At 39.9% G+C, this 16479-nt stretch overlaps 1 protein-coding gene across 2 annotated transcripts in view; it reads right to left on the bottom strand.

Moving 5' to 3' along the window:
* The window catches only part of LOC140486357 (E3 ubiquitin-protein ligase DZIP3-like), a 135906-nt gene that overhangs the window by 98354 nt on the left and 21073 nt on the right, over positions 1-16479 (bottom strand). For both annotated transcript variants that reach the window (XM_072585389.1, XM_072585388.1), the window contains exon 5: positions 3672-3986. In XM_072585389.1, the coding sequence (XP_072441490.1) occupies positions 3672-3986 (315 nt within the window). The remainder of the gene's footprint in view (positions 1-3671; positions 3987-16479) is intronic.

Below are 16479 nucleotides of genomic sequence, written 5' to 3' on the forward strand. Positions count from 1 at the left end.
ACAGATGATTACATTACAGTGTGGAAACAGGCCCTTCGGCCCAACAAGTCCACACCGCCCCGCCAAAGCGCAACCCACCTATACCCCTACATTTACCCCTTACCTAACACTACAGGAAATTTAGCATGGCCAATTCACCTGACCTGCACATCTTTGGACTGTGGGAGGAAACCGGAGCACCCTGAGGAAACCACGCAGACACGTCCACGGGGAGAACGTGCAAACTCCACACAGTCAGTCGCCTGAGGCGGGAATTGAACCCGGCTCTCTGGCGCTGTGAGGCAGCAGTGCTAACCGCTGTGCCACCGTGCCGCCCAGATCATGAGTTTATTGTGAACTATTCTGATTATACTAGATTTGAACAGCTGTTTACTAATAAACCAATTTCAATTTTAAAATTAAACTGTGACTCCTCTACATTGTTGAACTATTGGTTGTCCCTAATCAGGTTTTATAGGCACAAGCAGTTGCCTGACTTATTCTAATGTGGCCCTTGTTGTATATGGGTCTGAAGTGGTCAATATTGAGGTATACCATAAGCTTCAATCACCATGATTGTATCATATGGATTTGTGGGCAGAAGAGTTTGGGCACTTGAAGGAGTGAGAACATCTGGTCCTTCCTCAAAGTCTCTGAAGCAATGTTGATTGTAGCAATGTCAGAATTCATAAGAAATATTGTAGGAATTATTGATGAGTCTTTCACAGATTTATTACAGTTCAACGAAGACCTGACTTGAGGGAAAGTCATTCAGATAGTGAGTGAAATAGAAGTCTAACTGCAACACAGATCAATCCTAAGAAGAGAAGATCAACATTGGCACAGGAGAACAGAAGAGTTCATTCAATTTTTAAAGTACAATACCACAAACTATTTGCAAGAGAAACCAGTACAGCCAGTAGGACAGGGATCAGACATTAAATGCTCTTGTCCTTTGCTGTGGAGCAAAGAAATCTCACAGGTGCAGACAGTGCCCAGCTACTGGAAATGAATGCTTTATCTGTGACACAGCAGGTCACTTTCAGAAAATATACAGGTTTAGGACATAGTTTCAGAAAAACAAGAAATCAAACAGTTAGTCACACAAAGAGATCAATGAAGTGGAACAAGCTGCAACAAAAGTAAAACTTCAAGCGTCCTTGGTTGAAACAGGTAATCCAAAACTTATATTGTGATATGTTGATATTTCTGAAAATAGTCATCCCATGAATTTCAAGTTAGACAGCGGGGAAGTGACACTGTCTTATCTGATAGTGAGCATGATTAGGAAAACACTATCTACAGCCAACAACAGTGCAACTACATGGTCCAGGAGGCACAGCACTTCGATTAAAAGTTTGCTGCAAGTGATTGGACAACCACTATTGAATTCCCCACTCCAAAGTCAGTTGAGCATCTCCAACGATCTTTAGGAATGGTAAAGTGGTTGGTGAAATTATTATCTCATTTGGCAACCACGATAGAACCCTTGAGATGAAAGAATGGTGCTCGAACTTGCAACAAAGTAAATACTTTTGAAAGGATCAAGTACATGTTGAATTTCATGTTTTAACACGGTACAATCTATTCTTTTCAACCATCCTTAACATCAGAGGTTTTAGTGTTCTTCCAGAAGCAAACAAATGAGTATCACAAATCCATCTAAATATGCACCATGGTCATTATTAGACAGAGATACATGATATGCTGTGATTGAGGAGACAGTCTTGGTTACATTAGTTTATGAATACTATTCAGATTACATACTTGGTTTGAAAGTGGTCTTAGAAAGAGACTATAAACCTCTAGTTTCTCTACCAGATCAGAAAGAATTAGCAAGACTCCAAGAATGTAAAGATTTTCACTCTGTCTCATGAGTTTTGCCTATAATACAGTATATCAGCAAATGAAGACAGATATGCTGTCCAGGCCAATGGCAGATAGCCTTACCAGCAAAATGAGATTATTCACAAAATTGAATCACTTTCCCAGTCCATGGCATCATAAAGACCAGCAAGTTCAGCAGCTTAGCTAGATCTGACAGGAGCAGGAGGGGGATTAGGGGGTTTCAACATCCATTGACATTGTGCTGAAATTTGGCCATACCAAAGACCCAATGGATTGGCCTTGAAAACATATTTTGAGCACCAACAGCATTTTACAATTGTGGCCAACATATTGGTTTATGATGAATCACTGGTCATTCCAGCTTTGGTTCAGGATGATGTCCTGAAGTAGCTATATCTGTGACATTTGGAAATAAACTGAGGGCAACTGGGTCAGCAGGGTGGAGGCCTGAGATGTCAAAGAATATTGAAAACCTCATTGCCAATTTCAAGATCTGTCCCATTTACAGAGCAGAGCAATGAGAATGGTAGGAACATGTGGACACAGATTTATTGGCTTTTGAGGGAATGTCTTAGCTAATTGTCATCAATGAATTCTCCCAATAGATAGCAACAAAGAAACTGAATGTTATGGATGTAATTATCCTAATTTTACATGATATTTTTGAAATATATAATATCTCCAATGTAATCATTTTGGGGAATAGGTCACAGTTTGTTCATGCGTGCTTCAGCCAATTCTCTACCACTTCTGATTTTGAACATGCCACAAGCTTGCTGAGATATCCGCAATCGAATGAGAAAGCTGAACATGGAGTTGGGCAGTTGAGAACTATTGACGAAGAATACAGATTTCTATATCGCACCATCAGTATTTACACTTAAAGGACTACTAAAACATGTATATTTAGGAGCACTCTACTGTGTGCAACAGGCCACAACTACAATAGGCAGGGCAGTTGTCATTTTGAAGACCGGGGAAAATTAACAGTTCAGTGAAGAGTTGAAAGGAGGTGCTTCTACTCCTTTTCAGTAAATTAACTGGTTGGTAGGGAATTTATTTGAGTATTGTCCTTAAATTAGAACATAGAACATAGAAAAGTACAGCACAGAACAGGCCCTTTTGCACACGATGTTGTGCCGAGATTTAACCTTAATGTAAAATATAGTAACTTAACCTACGCACCCCTCAACTCACTGCTATCCATGTGCATGTCTAGCAGTCGCTTAAATGTCCCCAATGACTCTGCTTCCACCATCTCAGCTAGCGACGTATTCCATGCATTCACGACTCTCTGCATAAAGAACCTGACGTCTCCTTTATACCCTCATTCTAACATCTTCAAACTATGAGTTCTCGCACCAGTCAATCCTGCCCTGGGGAAAAGTCTCTGGCTATTAAATAAGTCCGAGCTCATTCAACTTTTCTTCATAAGGGAAGCCCTCCAGTCCAGGCAGCATCCTGGTATAGCTTCTTTACACCCTCTCCAAAGCCTTTGTATCTTTCCTATAGTAGGGCGACCAGAACGGGACACAATATTCCAAGCGTGCTCTCACCAGGGATTGAAAGAGACAGGTAATTGTTGCAAATGAACATTCAAAATTATTTCTAGAGAAGTAATTATGCTTGAATCACCATGAAAAAGGGCAGCTGGAACAGCTAAACTTTCCTCACCAATGGTAGGAAAATATTAGCAATTTTGCTTTGTACAAAACTAAAGTGACATGTTTAGTTTTATAAAAGGTTCCAATTCCAGAGTCAGGTCTCAATATTGATTACTAGACCAAGCAGAAAATAGATGATCAACATTAGAAGTAGAAAATAAAAAATATAAATATACTCACTGCATCCTTGCATATACTCAGCCCAGTTCAGTGCTTCTGCATTTAGTATCACCGGGTCCCGCATATGAGAAACAAACTGCCTTAAAATGCCATTGTTATTTATTTGTAAAAAGTGGTCCAGCAGAGCTCGAGTCCTGTCATTTCTAACGGGATGTCGAGTAATATTGTTCAAGGAGACAAAGTCCAAAGTGCCAGAAGTTAAAAGTTTAAGAATGAGTCGATCAACATCCAGCATTCCTTTCTCAATGGATGATCTCTCAGCAGTGAATTCTCGCAATAAATAACACTTGTTTGGTTCTTCCACTGGGAGAGCAGCTGGATAGAAAGAAAAATGAATAAAACATTAACAATGCAGCTTCCATTACTTATGGAAAATCAATGTTATTGAAACTTTTAGAATGCTTAATGGGCCCTCACATTCACTCTTTTCATTTCTACAGAAACACAAAAACTGCAGTGTAAAGTGATTCATTAGAATTATGCTCTTTGTATTTGCTCTTCAGAAAAGTTCATTAGTCTTGTGTTATTTAAATCAGACAATGGAAACTGGCTGAGCACTTCATCAGCATTGAATTCCTGACCTTATTTTAGAATACAAAAATCCATTAATTCACAAAAATTACAACCATGAAGAAAATGTGGAAGACAATTACACAGAAATCTTCTGAGGTAATTTTCCCTCTGCTGAACTTTTTTTTCTTTTGACTCCTTTCTTTTCATTCTTCCATGGGATAGGGATATGGGTTGGGTGCTGGCAAGTGGGACTAGGATTGGGTTGGGATATCTGGTCGGTGTGGACGAGTTGGACCGAAGGGTCTGTTTCCATGCTGCACATCTCTATGACTGGATGACTCTATTGCTGGGAAGGGTAATATTCCTTGTCCTTACTTAAGCACCCTCAACAACGTGATAGAGAGCCCCTTCTTTCTTCTCTAGAAAAAGCAAACTGGTTCCTTCTGTTAGGAAGGTGACGACCTAGTAGTACTGTCACTGGACTAATAATGCAGAAACTCAGGTAATGCTTTGGAGACTTGGGTTTGAATCGGACCATAGTGCAATTTGAATTGAAATAAAACAATCCGGAATTAAAAATCTAATTATGATTGTCAATTGTTCTAAAAACATTCACGTCTGTTAGGGAACAAAATCTGTAGTAAACGTGATTCCAGATCCATGCAATGTGGCTGAGTCTTAACAGCCCTCTCTGACAAACTATCAAACTGCTATAAAGTCTCATATAAGAACTGAAACTGGACAGGCCATCCGGCATGACACAGGCACTGGAAACAACAGCAGCAAACACAACCCTTGACAGTCTGCAAAATCCTTCTTCCAATATTTGGGTACACATGGTTGGGAAGAGTCAGTCAAGCAATAGGATGACATTGTCATAACTCTTGAATTTAAACATTACAGAAAATATCTTTGATATCACACCATCCTTATGTATATCATACCCTGCCACCAGAACAGACAAACCAAAGATGAGGATATTGTGGCATATAGCCAGAAGGGAATTGACTTGGGAGTCTTCAACAATAGCTCTAGAGAACCAATGAACAAGGGCAAGGAAACCTGCTGATGTCCTCGTCCACTGTGGTTAATGAATTGGTACTCCTCCATGTTGAATACCACTTAGAAAGAGCAATGAGAGTGACAAGAGCACAGGGTATACTTTGCGCAGGAAATTTAAATGTCCACCACCAAAAGAAGCCTGAAAGCACTTCCATTGACTGAGCTGGCCAAGTCCTATAATACAGTTACCAGACTGGTCTGCGACAGGTGGGGAGAGAAAAAAAAGAGAAAAATGTACTTGCACTCGTCCTCACCAATCCACCTGCCAAAGTCGTGCTTGTCAATGACAATCAGGAGCGCCCACAGCACTGAACTTGTGGAGACAAAATCCTGTCTTTGCATTTAGGATATGCTAATTGTGTCATGTTATACTTGCACAATGCTAAATGGTACATATTTCAAACAGAACTAGCAACTCAAACCTGGGCATCAATTAGGTACTATGAAACAATAGCAGCAACAGATTAGTACTCAACCAGAATCTGTAACCACATTGGCCAGCATATTCCCCACTCTACCATTCCAATCAACCTTGGTTCAATGAAGAAGGCCGGTTAGGATGAGCACCAGGATGACCTAAAAAGGTGTCGACCTGGTGAAGCTACAACACAGGAGTATTTTTGTGCCAAAGACAAGATCCAAAACATCAGACTTGTCTACCTCCTGATGTTGCCTGGTTCGCTGTGCTCTTCTAGCCTCCTGCTTGTCTACTTTGGATTCCAGAATCTGCAGTTTTTTTTAATCTCTAACAAAGATTGGAAACAGCTTGTAATATACAGAGTTAAGAAATTCCACATCAGATCCAAGGTCTACAGTTCTGCCACACCCTGTTCTGAATGATGGTGGACAATTAAGCAACCAATGGAAGATGGAGGTTCCATCAAGATCCCCATCCTCAATGTTGGAGAGACCAGTGCATCAGTGTAAAATAAAGCAAGGCTAAAGTGTGTGCATTCATGTTCAGTCAGAAGCGCCAAGTGGATTTTGGTCTGTTTCTGAGATTCCCAGCATCACAGACGCCAATCTTCAAATAATTTAATTTGCTAATGTGATATCAAGAAACAATTAAAAACAGTAGATAGAGTCAAAGATATGGGCCCTGATAACATTCCAGCAATACTCCTGAAGACTTCAGCCCCTGAACCAACTGTATCCATAACTAAGCTGTTCAAAAACAGTTACAATGCTGGTATCTATGTGCAAATGTAGAAAGCTGCCCAGTTATCTCCTATGCACAAAAAGCAGGATAAATCCAAACCAGTGTTGCTGAACAGAGACCTTGGAGTGCAAGTTCATAGTTCCTTGAAAGTAAAGTTGCAGATAGACAGGTTAGTGAAGAAGGCATTTCAGATACTTGCCTTTGTTGGTCACTGCAATAAATATAGGAGTTGGGAGGTCATGTTGCAGCTGTACATTGAACCAAGGTTGATTGGAATGGTAGAGTGGGGAATATGCTGGACCAACGAGGTTACAGATTCTGGTTGAGTACTAATCTGTTGCTGTTAGTGGTTCATAGTACCTAATTGATGCCCAGGTTTGAGTTGCTAGTTCTGTTTGAAATATGTATCATTTAGCATTGTGCAAGTATAACATGACACAATTAGCATATCCTAATGCAAAGACAGGATTTTGTCTCCACAATTTCAGTGCTATAGGAAGGGTGTAGTAAAACTTGAAACGGTTCAAAAAAGAATTACAAGAATGTTGCCAGGGTTGGAGAGAGAGGCCGAACAGACCAGGGCTATTTCCCCTAGAGCATTGGAGGCTGAGGCGAGACCTTATATAAGTTTATAAAATCATGAGGAGCATAGACAGGATGAATATATCAGATTTCTTCCCCGTTGGGGGGGAGAGGGTCCAAAACTAGACAGCATAGATTTAAGGTGAAAGGGGAAAGATTTGAAAGGAACATAAGGGGCTATCTTTTCACGTGTGTCTAAGGAATGAGTTGCCAGAGAGGTGGTGGAGGCTGGTACAATTACATTTAAAAGGCATCTGGATGGGTATATGAATAGGAAAGGTTTAGAGGGATACGGGATGCTGGCAAATGGGACTAGATTAATTTAGGTTATTTGGTCTGCATCGACGAGTTGGACAGCTCTATGACTCAGTCAATTACCACTCCATCAGTCTACTTTCAACCATGGGCAAAGTGGTGGAAGTGTTTATTGACAGCCACATCAAGCAGCACTTGCTACGAACGTAGGAAGAGGAATACACCATTCAGGCCCTCGAGCCTGTTCTGCCATTCAGTGAGATCATGCCTGATCTGTAGTTCTATTCAATAAATATTGTTTTGGCCCTTATCCCTTAATACCTTGGATTAACAAAAATGCTTCTACCTCAAATTTAAAATTAACAACTGATCTAGCAACTACTGTCATTTGAGGAAGAGAGCTCCAAACATCTACCATCTTTTGTGTTTCCTAACATCTCTCCTGAATGCTCTTGCCTTAATTCTCAGACTATGGCACCTAGTTCTAGAATCCACAATCAGTGGAACTAGTCCATCTTTATCTGCCCTGACTTTTCCTGTATCTTGAAAACTTCGATCAGAACACCTCTTAACCCTCTAATTTCTGGAGAACACAGGTCTACTTTGTTAAATCTCTCCTCATAATGTAACCCCTGTAGCCCAGGGACTATTTCTGCAAACCTACGTTGTACTCCCTTCAAGGCCAAAATGTCCTTCCTAACGTGTGGTGAACTGACCTGCTCAAAGTATTCCAATTGGAGTCTTACCAAGGTTTTGTATTACTGCAGCTTAACTTTTGTGTCCTTGTACTCCAGTCCTCTAGATATAAAGGTTAGCTTTCTTGATTATTTTCTGCAACTGTTCACAGCATTTTCAAGATCTATGTATCTGAATCGCCAAGTCATTTTGGACATCCAATGTATTTAACTTTAGACCATCTAAAAAGTGTCCTCATTTATTCTTTTTTGGCTCAAAATGGATAACGCCTAACTTGTTTACCGTAAATTCTACCTGCCACAGTTCTATTCACCTAGTTTATCAATATCCATTTGCAATTTTATGCAACTTGCCCAATGCAGCCAAATTTGTTTCATCAGCACATTTGGATATATGACTTTCTGGACTCACTGACGCTCAATTTGGGTTCTGCACAGGCTATTCAACTCCTCACCTCACTACAGTCTTTATCTGTACATGGACAAAAGGGGTGAACTCCAAAAATGAGGTGAGTGATTGTCCCTGACAGTACTGAACTGAGCAAACAGTGAATGAAACTGAGATCAATGGAAATCTGGGTGAAAACTCTCCACTGGCTGGAAGCATATCTAGTACAAAGGAACATGACTGTGGTTGTTGATGGTTAGTCATCTTCAACTCTTGGACGTCTTCAGGGCAGTGTCCCAGGCCCAACCATCATCAGATGCTTCACCAATGACCTTCCTTCGATTGTAAATGGGGTGATGATTGCACAATGTTCAGGAGTATAATGTGACTCCTCAGATACTGAGGCAGTCCGTGCACAAATGGAGCAAGGTCTGGAGAACATCTAGACCTAGGCTGATATGTGACAAGTAACCTTATGCTGCACAAATGCCAGACTATGACATTTTTATCAACAAAGAATTTAACCATGATCCGTTGATATTCATGAGCTTTACTATCACTGAATCTGCCATTACCAACATCTTGGAAGGTGGACGTTGTTAACCAAAAACCGAAATAGATGAGTCATATAAATACAGTGGCTTCAGGAGCAGGTCAGAATCTAGGAGTGCTGTAACAAGTAATAACATTTCCTGTCTCCTTAATCATTGTTCATCATCTAAAGGCACAAGTTAAGCATATGATGGAATACTCTCCACTTGTGTGGATGAATTCAACTCCTATAATACTCACAAAGTCCAGGACATTGCAGTTTGCTTGATTAGTATCCCAAGCAACACCTTCAATATTTACTCCCTTCCTTGCCAATACACTGTGGCAGCAGTGTGTACCACCTAGTGTGTACCACTCCTTTGACAGCACTTTACAAATCCATACATTCTACCACCTGGGAGGACAAGGAAATCGGGTGCCAGGAACTTCATAATCTGCAAGCTCCTATCCAAGACACACACTATCTTGACTTGGAACCATATCATTTTTCCTTCATTGTTGCTATGTCAAAGCACTGGAACTCCCTTCCTGACAAAACTGTGGAGTCTCTATGTTCAAAGGACTTCAGTGGTTCAAAATATTAGTTCATGACTACCTTTTCTAAGACAATTAGAGATTGGCAACAATTGCCAGCATAGCCCATGACAGCCATATCCCATGAATGATTAAAATAATAAAATCTTCAAATTATTATGTGGTCCATCACACACCTCCAGGTTTGGTGTCATTGACATATGCTGCAGGCGGTATTTATTATTATAAAACTGCTTAAGGAAGACATGACTCAGTAAAATCCAGAGATGCTGTGCTATGGAATTCATCCCATTTGAAATTCATATCGCTGGTGCTACTGGTAAACCTGTATTTAATTCCTTTGACAGCATTATTTCCCTACCTTACTCTTGGTGCAGTACCATGTGAGAATTGTTTTGATATTGCACTGAAACAGGTTTTATTTGCATATTTCCATTGCAAACTGTTTACTTCAGAGGAATGAATCTGGAGGAGTGTTTATAGACTTGTAGGTGATAGAGAACTCTGTGAGATACTGGTCAATCATTGATTTCATCTGTTTGAAAATTTTGCCATTATACACCCCCACCATACTGCCAACCACCTCTGGGAGGACAACCATATCCTGAAGGTGAGTCCTGACAACCACTGGTTTCTTCATTGGTGGAGCTTCCTTCTTGGCTTTGCGCAGTCTTTTCAGAGGCCTTGTAGTGTAGGCCTCTGTTCACAAACTTCTGCCAATGAGCACGGGAGATTTTATCACTGGGCCATATGGATACATTCAGCCTGCTGCTACATGAAACATTTTATTGCTTATGTAATATGGCTGCCTCCAGAGGCACTGGTAAAATTACCTTTTTTGATTAACTTTAGTGCTTCAAAATGTAGGAAGGTCACCTAATTTACCAATTCAATGATAAAGCTAAATTTAAGACTTCATCTGCTGTAGCAGAATATTGCAGCTGGACGACAGAAGTCACCAAATTTTCAAATTACACGATGACCCAGATCTCAAAATATAACAGTGGAAAGAATGCAACTTAAGTAAGGTGTAAACTGGCTCCATTGTGATTTGATATGGTCACAATTAATCCTATTGTAAAATTTCTTTATGAAGGTATCTGTTTCAGTTTTATATTGGACAGGAAAGTTGGGCACAGTCAAATGATCACTGTTTATGCTCCCAGTGAGGATATATTACAGTGTAAATGAGATGGCCGGAAAGTATATAGAATGAATAGCTCGAAGAAGAACATTTTTGCTGCCAGAAACTCCAATTTCAGTCAGACATACTATTTCAGCTGAATAAATATCATTATCAAAAAAATTTCTGAAAGCCAAAGCATTTTCTGCTGCTCAAACAGCTTCTCATGATTTCTCCAATGGTCATATTTGTGCACCAGGGTTTGGAGTCAAATCCTTAACAGTCATTTGAATTGAGCACTCCTAAAATAGGAAGAGTTGGACAATCTTTGTCTCAATTTGATATCGAAAATGAATGTAAATTTCGTCTTCCAGCAGCTAAGATATAGAGAAACTAATTGGAATAGTATATTGTTGTCCTCCCACTTAGAGGCAAAACATACCCGAAAAGAAGGGGAAAGAAGAGTTTCAATTCAGATTGATGTGCGAGTAATATTTGTCTCTATAGATCTGTGATTTGGTCTCAAAAGCCAGTGAAGAAACCAGAATAGTAAGCTAGGGAAAGATGCTCCTTTTCATCAACAGTTACACTGCTTTTCTATCCAGTGAACAGGTGGCATAATATTGGTCCAGAATTTGAAAACCATAATTGGGTCTAACTTTCCGCACGTCAGTGACAGAAGGAAGTGAGATTCCTACTGCAACTACCAGCAGATATATGATGGACATTACTGCAGTAGATTATAGCACAAAAGAAATATATGAATTTATTTTCAGTTTAAATGATGTTTCACTTTTGTGCTAAATTCGGAGCTCTGGTGCATGTCAAATTAAACATGCCACAGAGTGTGGTGCTGGAAAAGCACAGCCAGTCAGGCAGCATCTGAGAAGCAGGATGCTGCCTGACCAACTGTGCTCTTTCAGCACCACACTCTTTGACTCTGATCTCCAGCATCTGCAGTCCTCACTTTCTTCAAATTAAACAGGCCACCCTAATATGACAATTTAGCAATCTTTTGGAATTATCACCTATTTTAATAAGTTATGGAAGTATCTAATTTTATTTCAACAACGGTTTCAAGAATTTGTATAGCCCATAACTGAGCAATGTTTGAGGAACTCCACATGATCTTCTTTCTTAATATCATGAACTTTTAATCACTTAGGTATGATTTTTAAATTCCTTTAATTTCCGAAGGTTACTTTCTAAGCTGCAATCTTTATTTCGGACAAAATTCTGTACATGTAAAGATGCTTACAGTTTATGAAGATCAAATATTTCACTTCTGCTAGTTAATTGTCCAAACTTTTTTAATGTAGCAATAAATTAGCAAGTGTCAATTTTTTTTTTAGAAATCCATACTCCAAAAATCTCAAAGGTTAATCTTCTTACATCACAGGCTATTCCTGCCCTGCATTGTAAGATAGAACTCACGTAAAACTTAGAATTTAATTTTCCCAGCTTTAGTTTCAAACAATCACTCTTCGCGCATGTGAAAGATTAGGACCTGTGGGGGAAGTAAAGGGATTAAGGTGCTAATGTGCAACAAATTACCAAAAACTTTTGCAAGTAGATTAATGGAACGTTGTGTTTTTTTTCTCAGGGGGTTGAAATACAAAGGTGCAGCAACTTGCTTTACTTGTGTAGAGCATTGGTCAGACTCTATCAGAATTACTACATTTTACACGATCAAAAGATTTGATTGGGTGGGCACAGTGGTGGAAGAATACTTAACAAGAGGGCACACTATCAAAATTACAAATAACATATTAGAAAGTGAAATCAGGAAGTAACTTGCATGCAAAACAAAGTGGAAATCTGGAACTCTTGCCCCAATGCACCATTAATATCAGATCATTTTAACTTTTTTTTAACGAAGGGGATTTGGAACAAAGGCAAGTAACAGAGTTGAGATACAGAACCGCCCATGATATAACAGAACAGCAAAACGGAAACAAGAGGTCAAAGGCCTTATATTCTCATAATTCTTCATCTGTTGTGGTTTCTGGGTGGCATGAAAGTAATTTCCAAACAAATCTTTGCTAAGTCTCATTTAATTTGTTTCTTTGGTTGCGTGTCACATCAGATGACAGCTTAATATTTACCAAAATGCTGCTCTATTTCCATCTACATCAATTGGATGAAGGAGCAGCACTCCAAAAGCTAGTGCTTCCAAATAAATCTGTTGGGACTATAACCTGGTGCTGTGTGATTTTTAACCATCTACATCAAGAAGCAGTTAAGACTGAATTTTGATCCTCTTACTCATAACTGTGCTTGTGGAATGATTCCATCTTGTCAAGGCATAGGTTTGTTATAACAAAACATACTCATAATTAGGGAATTTTATCTTCTATGGCTCTGATTGTCATGTTACCATTTTCACTGCATTTTATTTTATTATTTTGATGATAAACGTTTAGGACTAACAAAGGAGCATTCTGCACATTCTATCATGGAAGCCTGAGTTCTCAAGCAGACTGACATAAATAATATTTGTGATTAAGTGGCCTAATTCAGCTTTTGCTACATAGATTTAGAATCTAGTCAATCTGTCCTTAGGAGATTTCTGTTTCTCTGCAGTGTACACAACTTTGGGAACACCCACAGTGTATGATGAATGCAATCTGATGGAAAAATAACTATATTTTGTAACTTTAATCTTTTTTCTAAGATGCATTCACAACACAACATTTGTCCAACTAACCTAAGGGTCTTGTGTTCACATTATTTTCAATAATAAAATAAATACAAATTGAACATTAAACAGATGTCAAGATTGCAAGAGTACTAAGAAATGTGCAGTGCCAAGGATGGGTACATTTCTGGGCTTTTTTCAGGATATGATGTTGTCTGCCCCAGCTCATGTACATGCTGCATCTTATCAAAAAGACCAAGACACTACCAAAGGTAGTTCACTTCTTTTTCCAGTTAGATGATTAATAAATGTCAAAATGTTTTCCAAGATTTTAAACAGACCTCCATGTGAACTGATGACAGCACTAACTGTGAAAGAAACCATCTATTTTATTCAATGTAATGAGATGTCAAAGCATTCCATCCCACAAGGGGGAATTGTGATATGGTACTAATGTCATTGGATTTGAAATCCAGAAGACCTGGCTAGTGCTTTAGGAAGATTTATTCATTTCTTTAAAATTCCAATGAATAAATCTGCAATGTAAAGCTAGGTTCAGTAACACTGACAATGGCAACTATCACTGATTGTTGTAAAAACCCATCTGGCTCACTAAGGTTTGTTAGCGAAGGAAATCTGTTATCCTTACCTAGTCTGGCCAACACATGACACAATTTTGCTGACTCTTAATCGTCCTCTGAAATGGCCTTGCAAACCATTCAGTGCAACAACAATTAGGAATGGACAACAAATAATGGTCAAGACAGAGACATTTACATCCCATAAAGGAATAGCAAAACAAAACTAACATTTTAAAATCTTACAATCTATATGAATATCATTGGACTGGATCAGTGTGAGGTGAACTATTTGGGTAGGATCAAACAAGGCAAAGGAATACATAGGAAATAAGAGAGTACTGAGAATTGCAGGGTTAGTGGGGAAACTTGGGAGTGGATTTTTACAGATCCCTGAAGGTGGTAGATCAAGTTGATAATGTCGTTCAGACATATCAAATCGTTTCTAAGATACAGAATGTATGGGCAGGGAGTTTATATTGGAACCCTATAAATCATTTGTTGGACCACAACTCGAGTATGTGCGCAGAAAGGATGTAATTGCACTAAACAGGGTACAGAGTAGATTTATCAGGAGTTTTCCAGGGCTTGAATATACAACTGTGAGAAAAGATTAAATAAGATGGGATTATTTTCCTCAGAAGAGAGAAGGATAAAGATAGATTTGATTTAGATGTATAGAATTATAAGAAATGGAGGGAATGGATTAATAGGGCTTAGTTACACATTAGGAGAAAGCTAGGGGTCTAGGTTTCATATGATTGGTAGAAGGATTAGAAGGGAAATAAGGAAAAACATTTACACTCAGAAAGCAGCAGAACTCATGGTCGTAAAGACAAGAAAGACAGAAATCTTTGACTCATTCAAAAGGAGTGTATGTCTTTGTACCTCAAGTGACATAACATGAAGGGCTATAGACTAAATGCTCGAAAGTGGGATCAGACTGGAAGCCTCATTATTTGATTGGCTCAGGCACAGAGGCCAAATGACCTTTTCCTGTGCAGTAAATTTTCCATGATGCTAAAGTGGCATTTTTGTTACCCAGCATTCTTGGGGAATGGGTGGTGCTGGCTAATCAAAAATGCCAGTTAATGGGCAGTTATGTTACTCTGGATTGAGGACAGAGGGGAAGCAGCTGTGTCAGTCAAGGGTCCTAGGACAACAGAGTATCACAGTTCAGTTCCCGTGTATCTGAGGATCAGGCTAACATTACAACTGATCGCACAATCTTTGCACTGGGTTTTTAAATAAATTGAGGCAAAAAAGTGTTGTGAGGCCAGCCAGGAAGGTAAATTAGAATATTAGATATCTACCTCATGAATCAGTGGAGTGAAGGATGAACAGGAGCGGAAGCAGACATGGGGACTGTTGGGTAAGTGAACTAATATAATGAGACAGTGGCTAAACCTGAAACACTACATGTGTAGTGTCTCCTACCCGTTCTTCTCCTCTAACCAAAAAAAAACTCTGGTAAGGTAAGGCTTTTTAATCTCTTTTTTGTAATTCAGAGCAGAGGGGATGGAAGCGAGGGCAGTTGCATGATCCTCTGGCAGGATGTGGGAGGTAAGGGTCACCATTAGTGTCACCATTAGGGTCACCATTAGTCCCCTGCTAATTTCATCTGCAAAAAATGCACCCAACTCCAGCTCTCCACAGACTGCATTAGGGAACTGCAACAGGAGCTGTATGAACTTCAGATCATTCATGAGGCTGAGGGGGTGGTAGAGAGGAGTTATAGGGAGGTAGTCACACCCAAGTTACCCAATAATGGTAGCTGGGTGACTGTCAGGGAAGGACAAGAGAATAGGCAGACAATGCAGGGATCCCTTGTGGCCGTTATTCTCAATAATAAGTATATCGCTTAGGATACTATTGGGGGGGACGATCTACCAGGGGAAAGTCACAGTGGCCAGGTCTCTGGCTCTGTGGCCCAGAAGGGAAGGGGAGAATAGGAGAGTGATAGTGATAGGAGATTCAATGATTAGAGAAACAGACAGGAGATTCCGTGGTTGTGAACGAGATTTCCGAATGGTACATTGCCTCCCAGGTGCCAGGGTCAGGGATGTCTTGGATTGAGTTTATAGGATTCTTAAGGGGGAGGGTGAGCAGCCAGAAGTCGTGGTACACATCAGTACCAATGACATAGCTAGGAAAAGGGATGAGGAACTAAAAAGTAAATATAGGGATTTACGTTGGAAGCGAGAAGGCAGGACGAGCAGAGTAGTAATCTCAGGATTGCTATACATGCCACGGGATATTAAGGCTAGGAGCAGAGAGCGAGTGCAGCTGAACAGGTGGTTGAAGAGCTGGTAAGAAGGGCTTCAGATATGTATATTATTGGGATACTTACAGGCGAAGGTGGGACCTGTACAAGGAGGAACTGGAGGGACACCAATATCCTGGGTGGGAGGTTTGCGAGAGGTCTTCGGGAGGGTTTAAACGAGTTTGGCAGGGGGATTGGAACCGGAACTATAGATCAGAGGATGGGATATCTGGTGAACAGGCAGATACAACATGCAGAGAGTCTGTGAGGAAGGACAGACAGCTGATATGGCAAAGTTGAAGTCAATGTGGTAGGTTGAAATGTGTCTATTTTAACGCAAGAAATGTCAGGAATAGGGTGATGCATTTAGAGCATGGATCAGTACTTGGAGCTATGATGTTGTGGCCAATACGAAGACTTGGATATCACAGGGGCAAGAATGGTTGTTGGATATTCTGGTGTTTAA

The sequence above is a fragment of the Chiloscyllium punctatum genome, chromosome 15, assembly GCF_047496795.1.
Source record: "Chiloscyllium punctatum isolate Juve2018m chromosome 15, sChiPun1.3, whole genome shotgun sequence".
Lineage (NCBI taxonomy): Eukaryota > Metazoa > Chordata > Chondrichthyes > Orectolobiformes > Hemiscylliidae > Chiloscyllium > Chiloscyllium punctatum.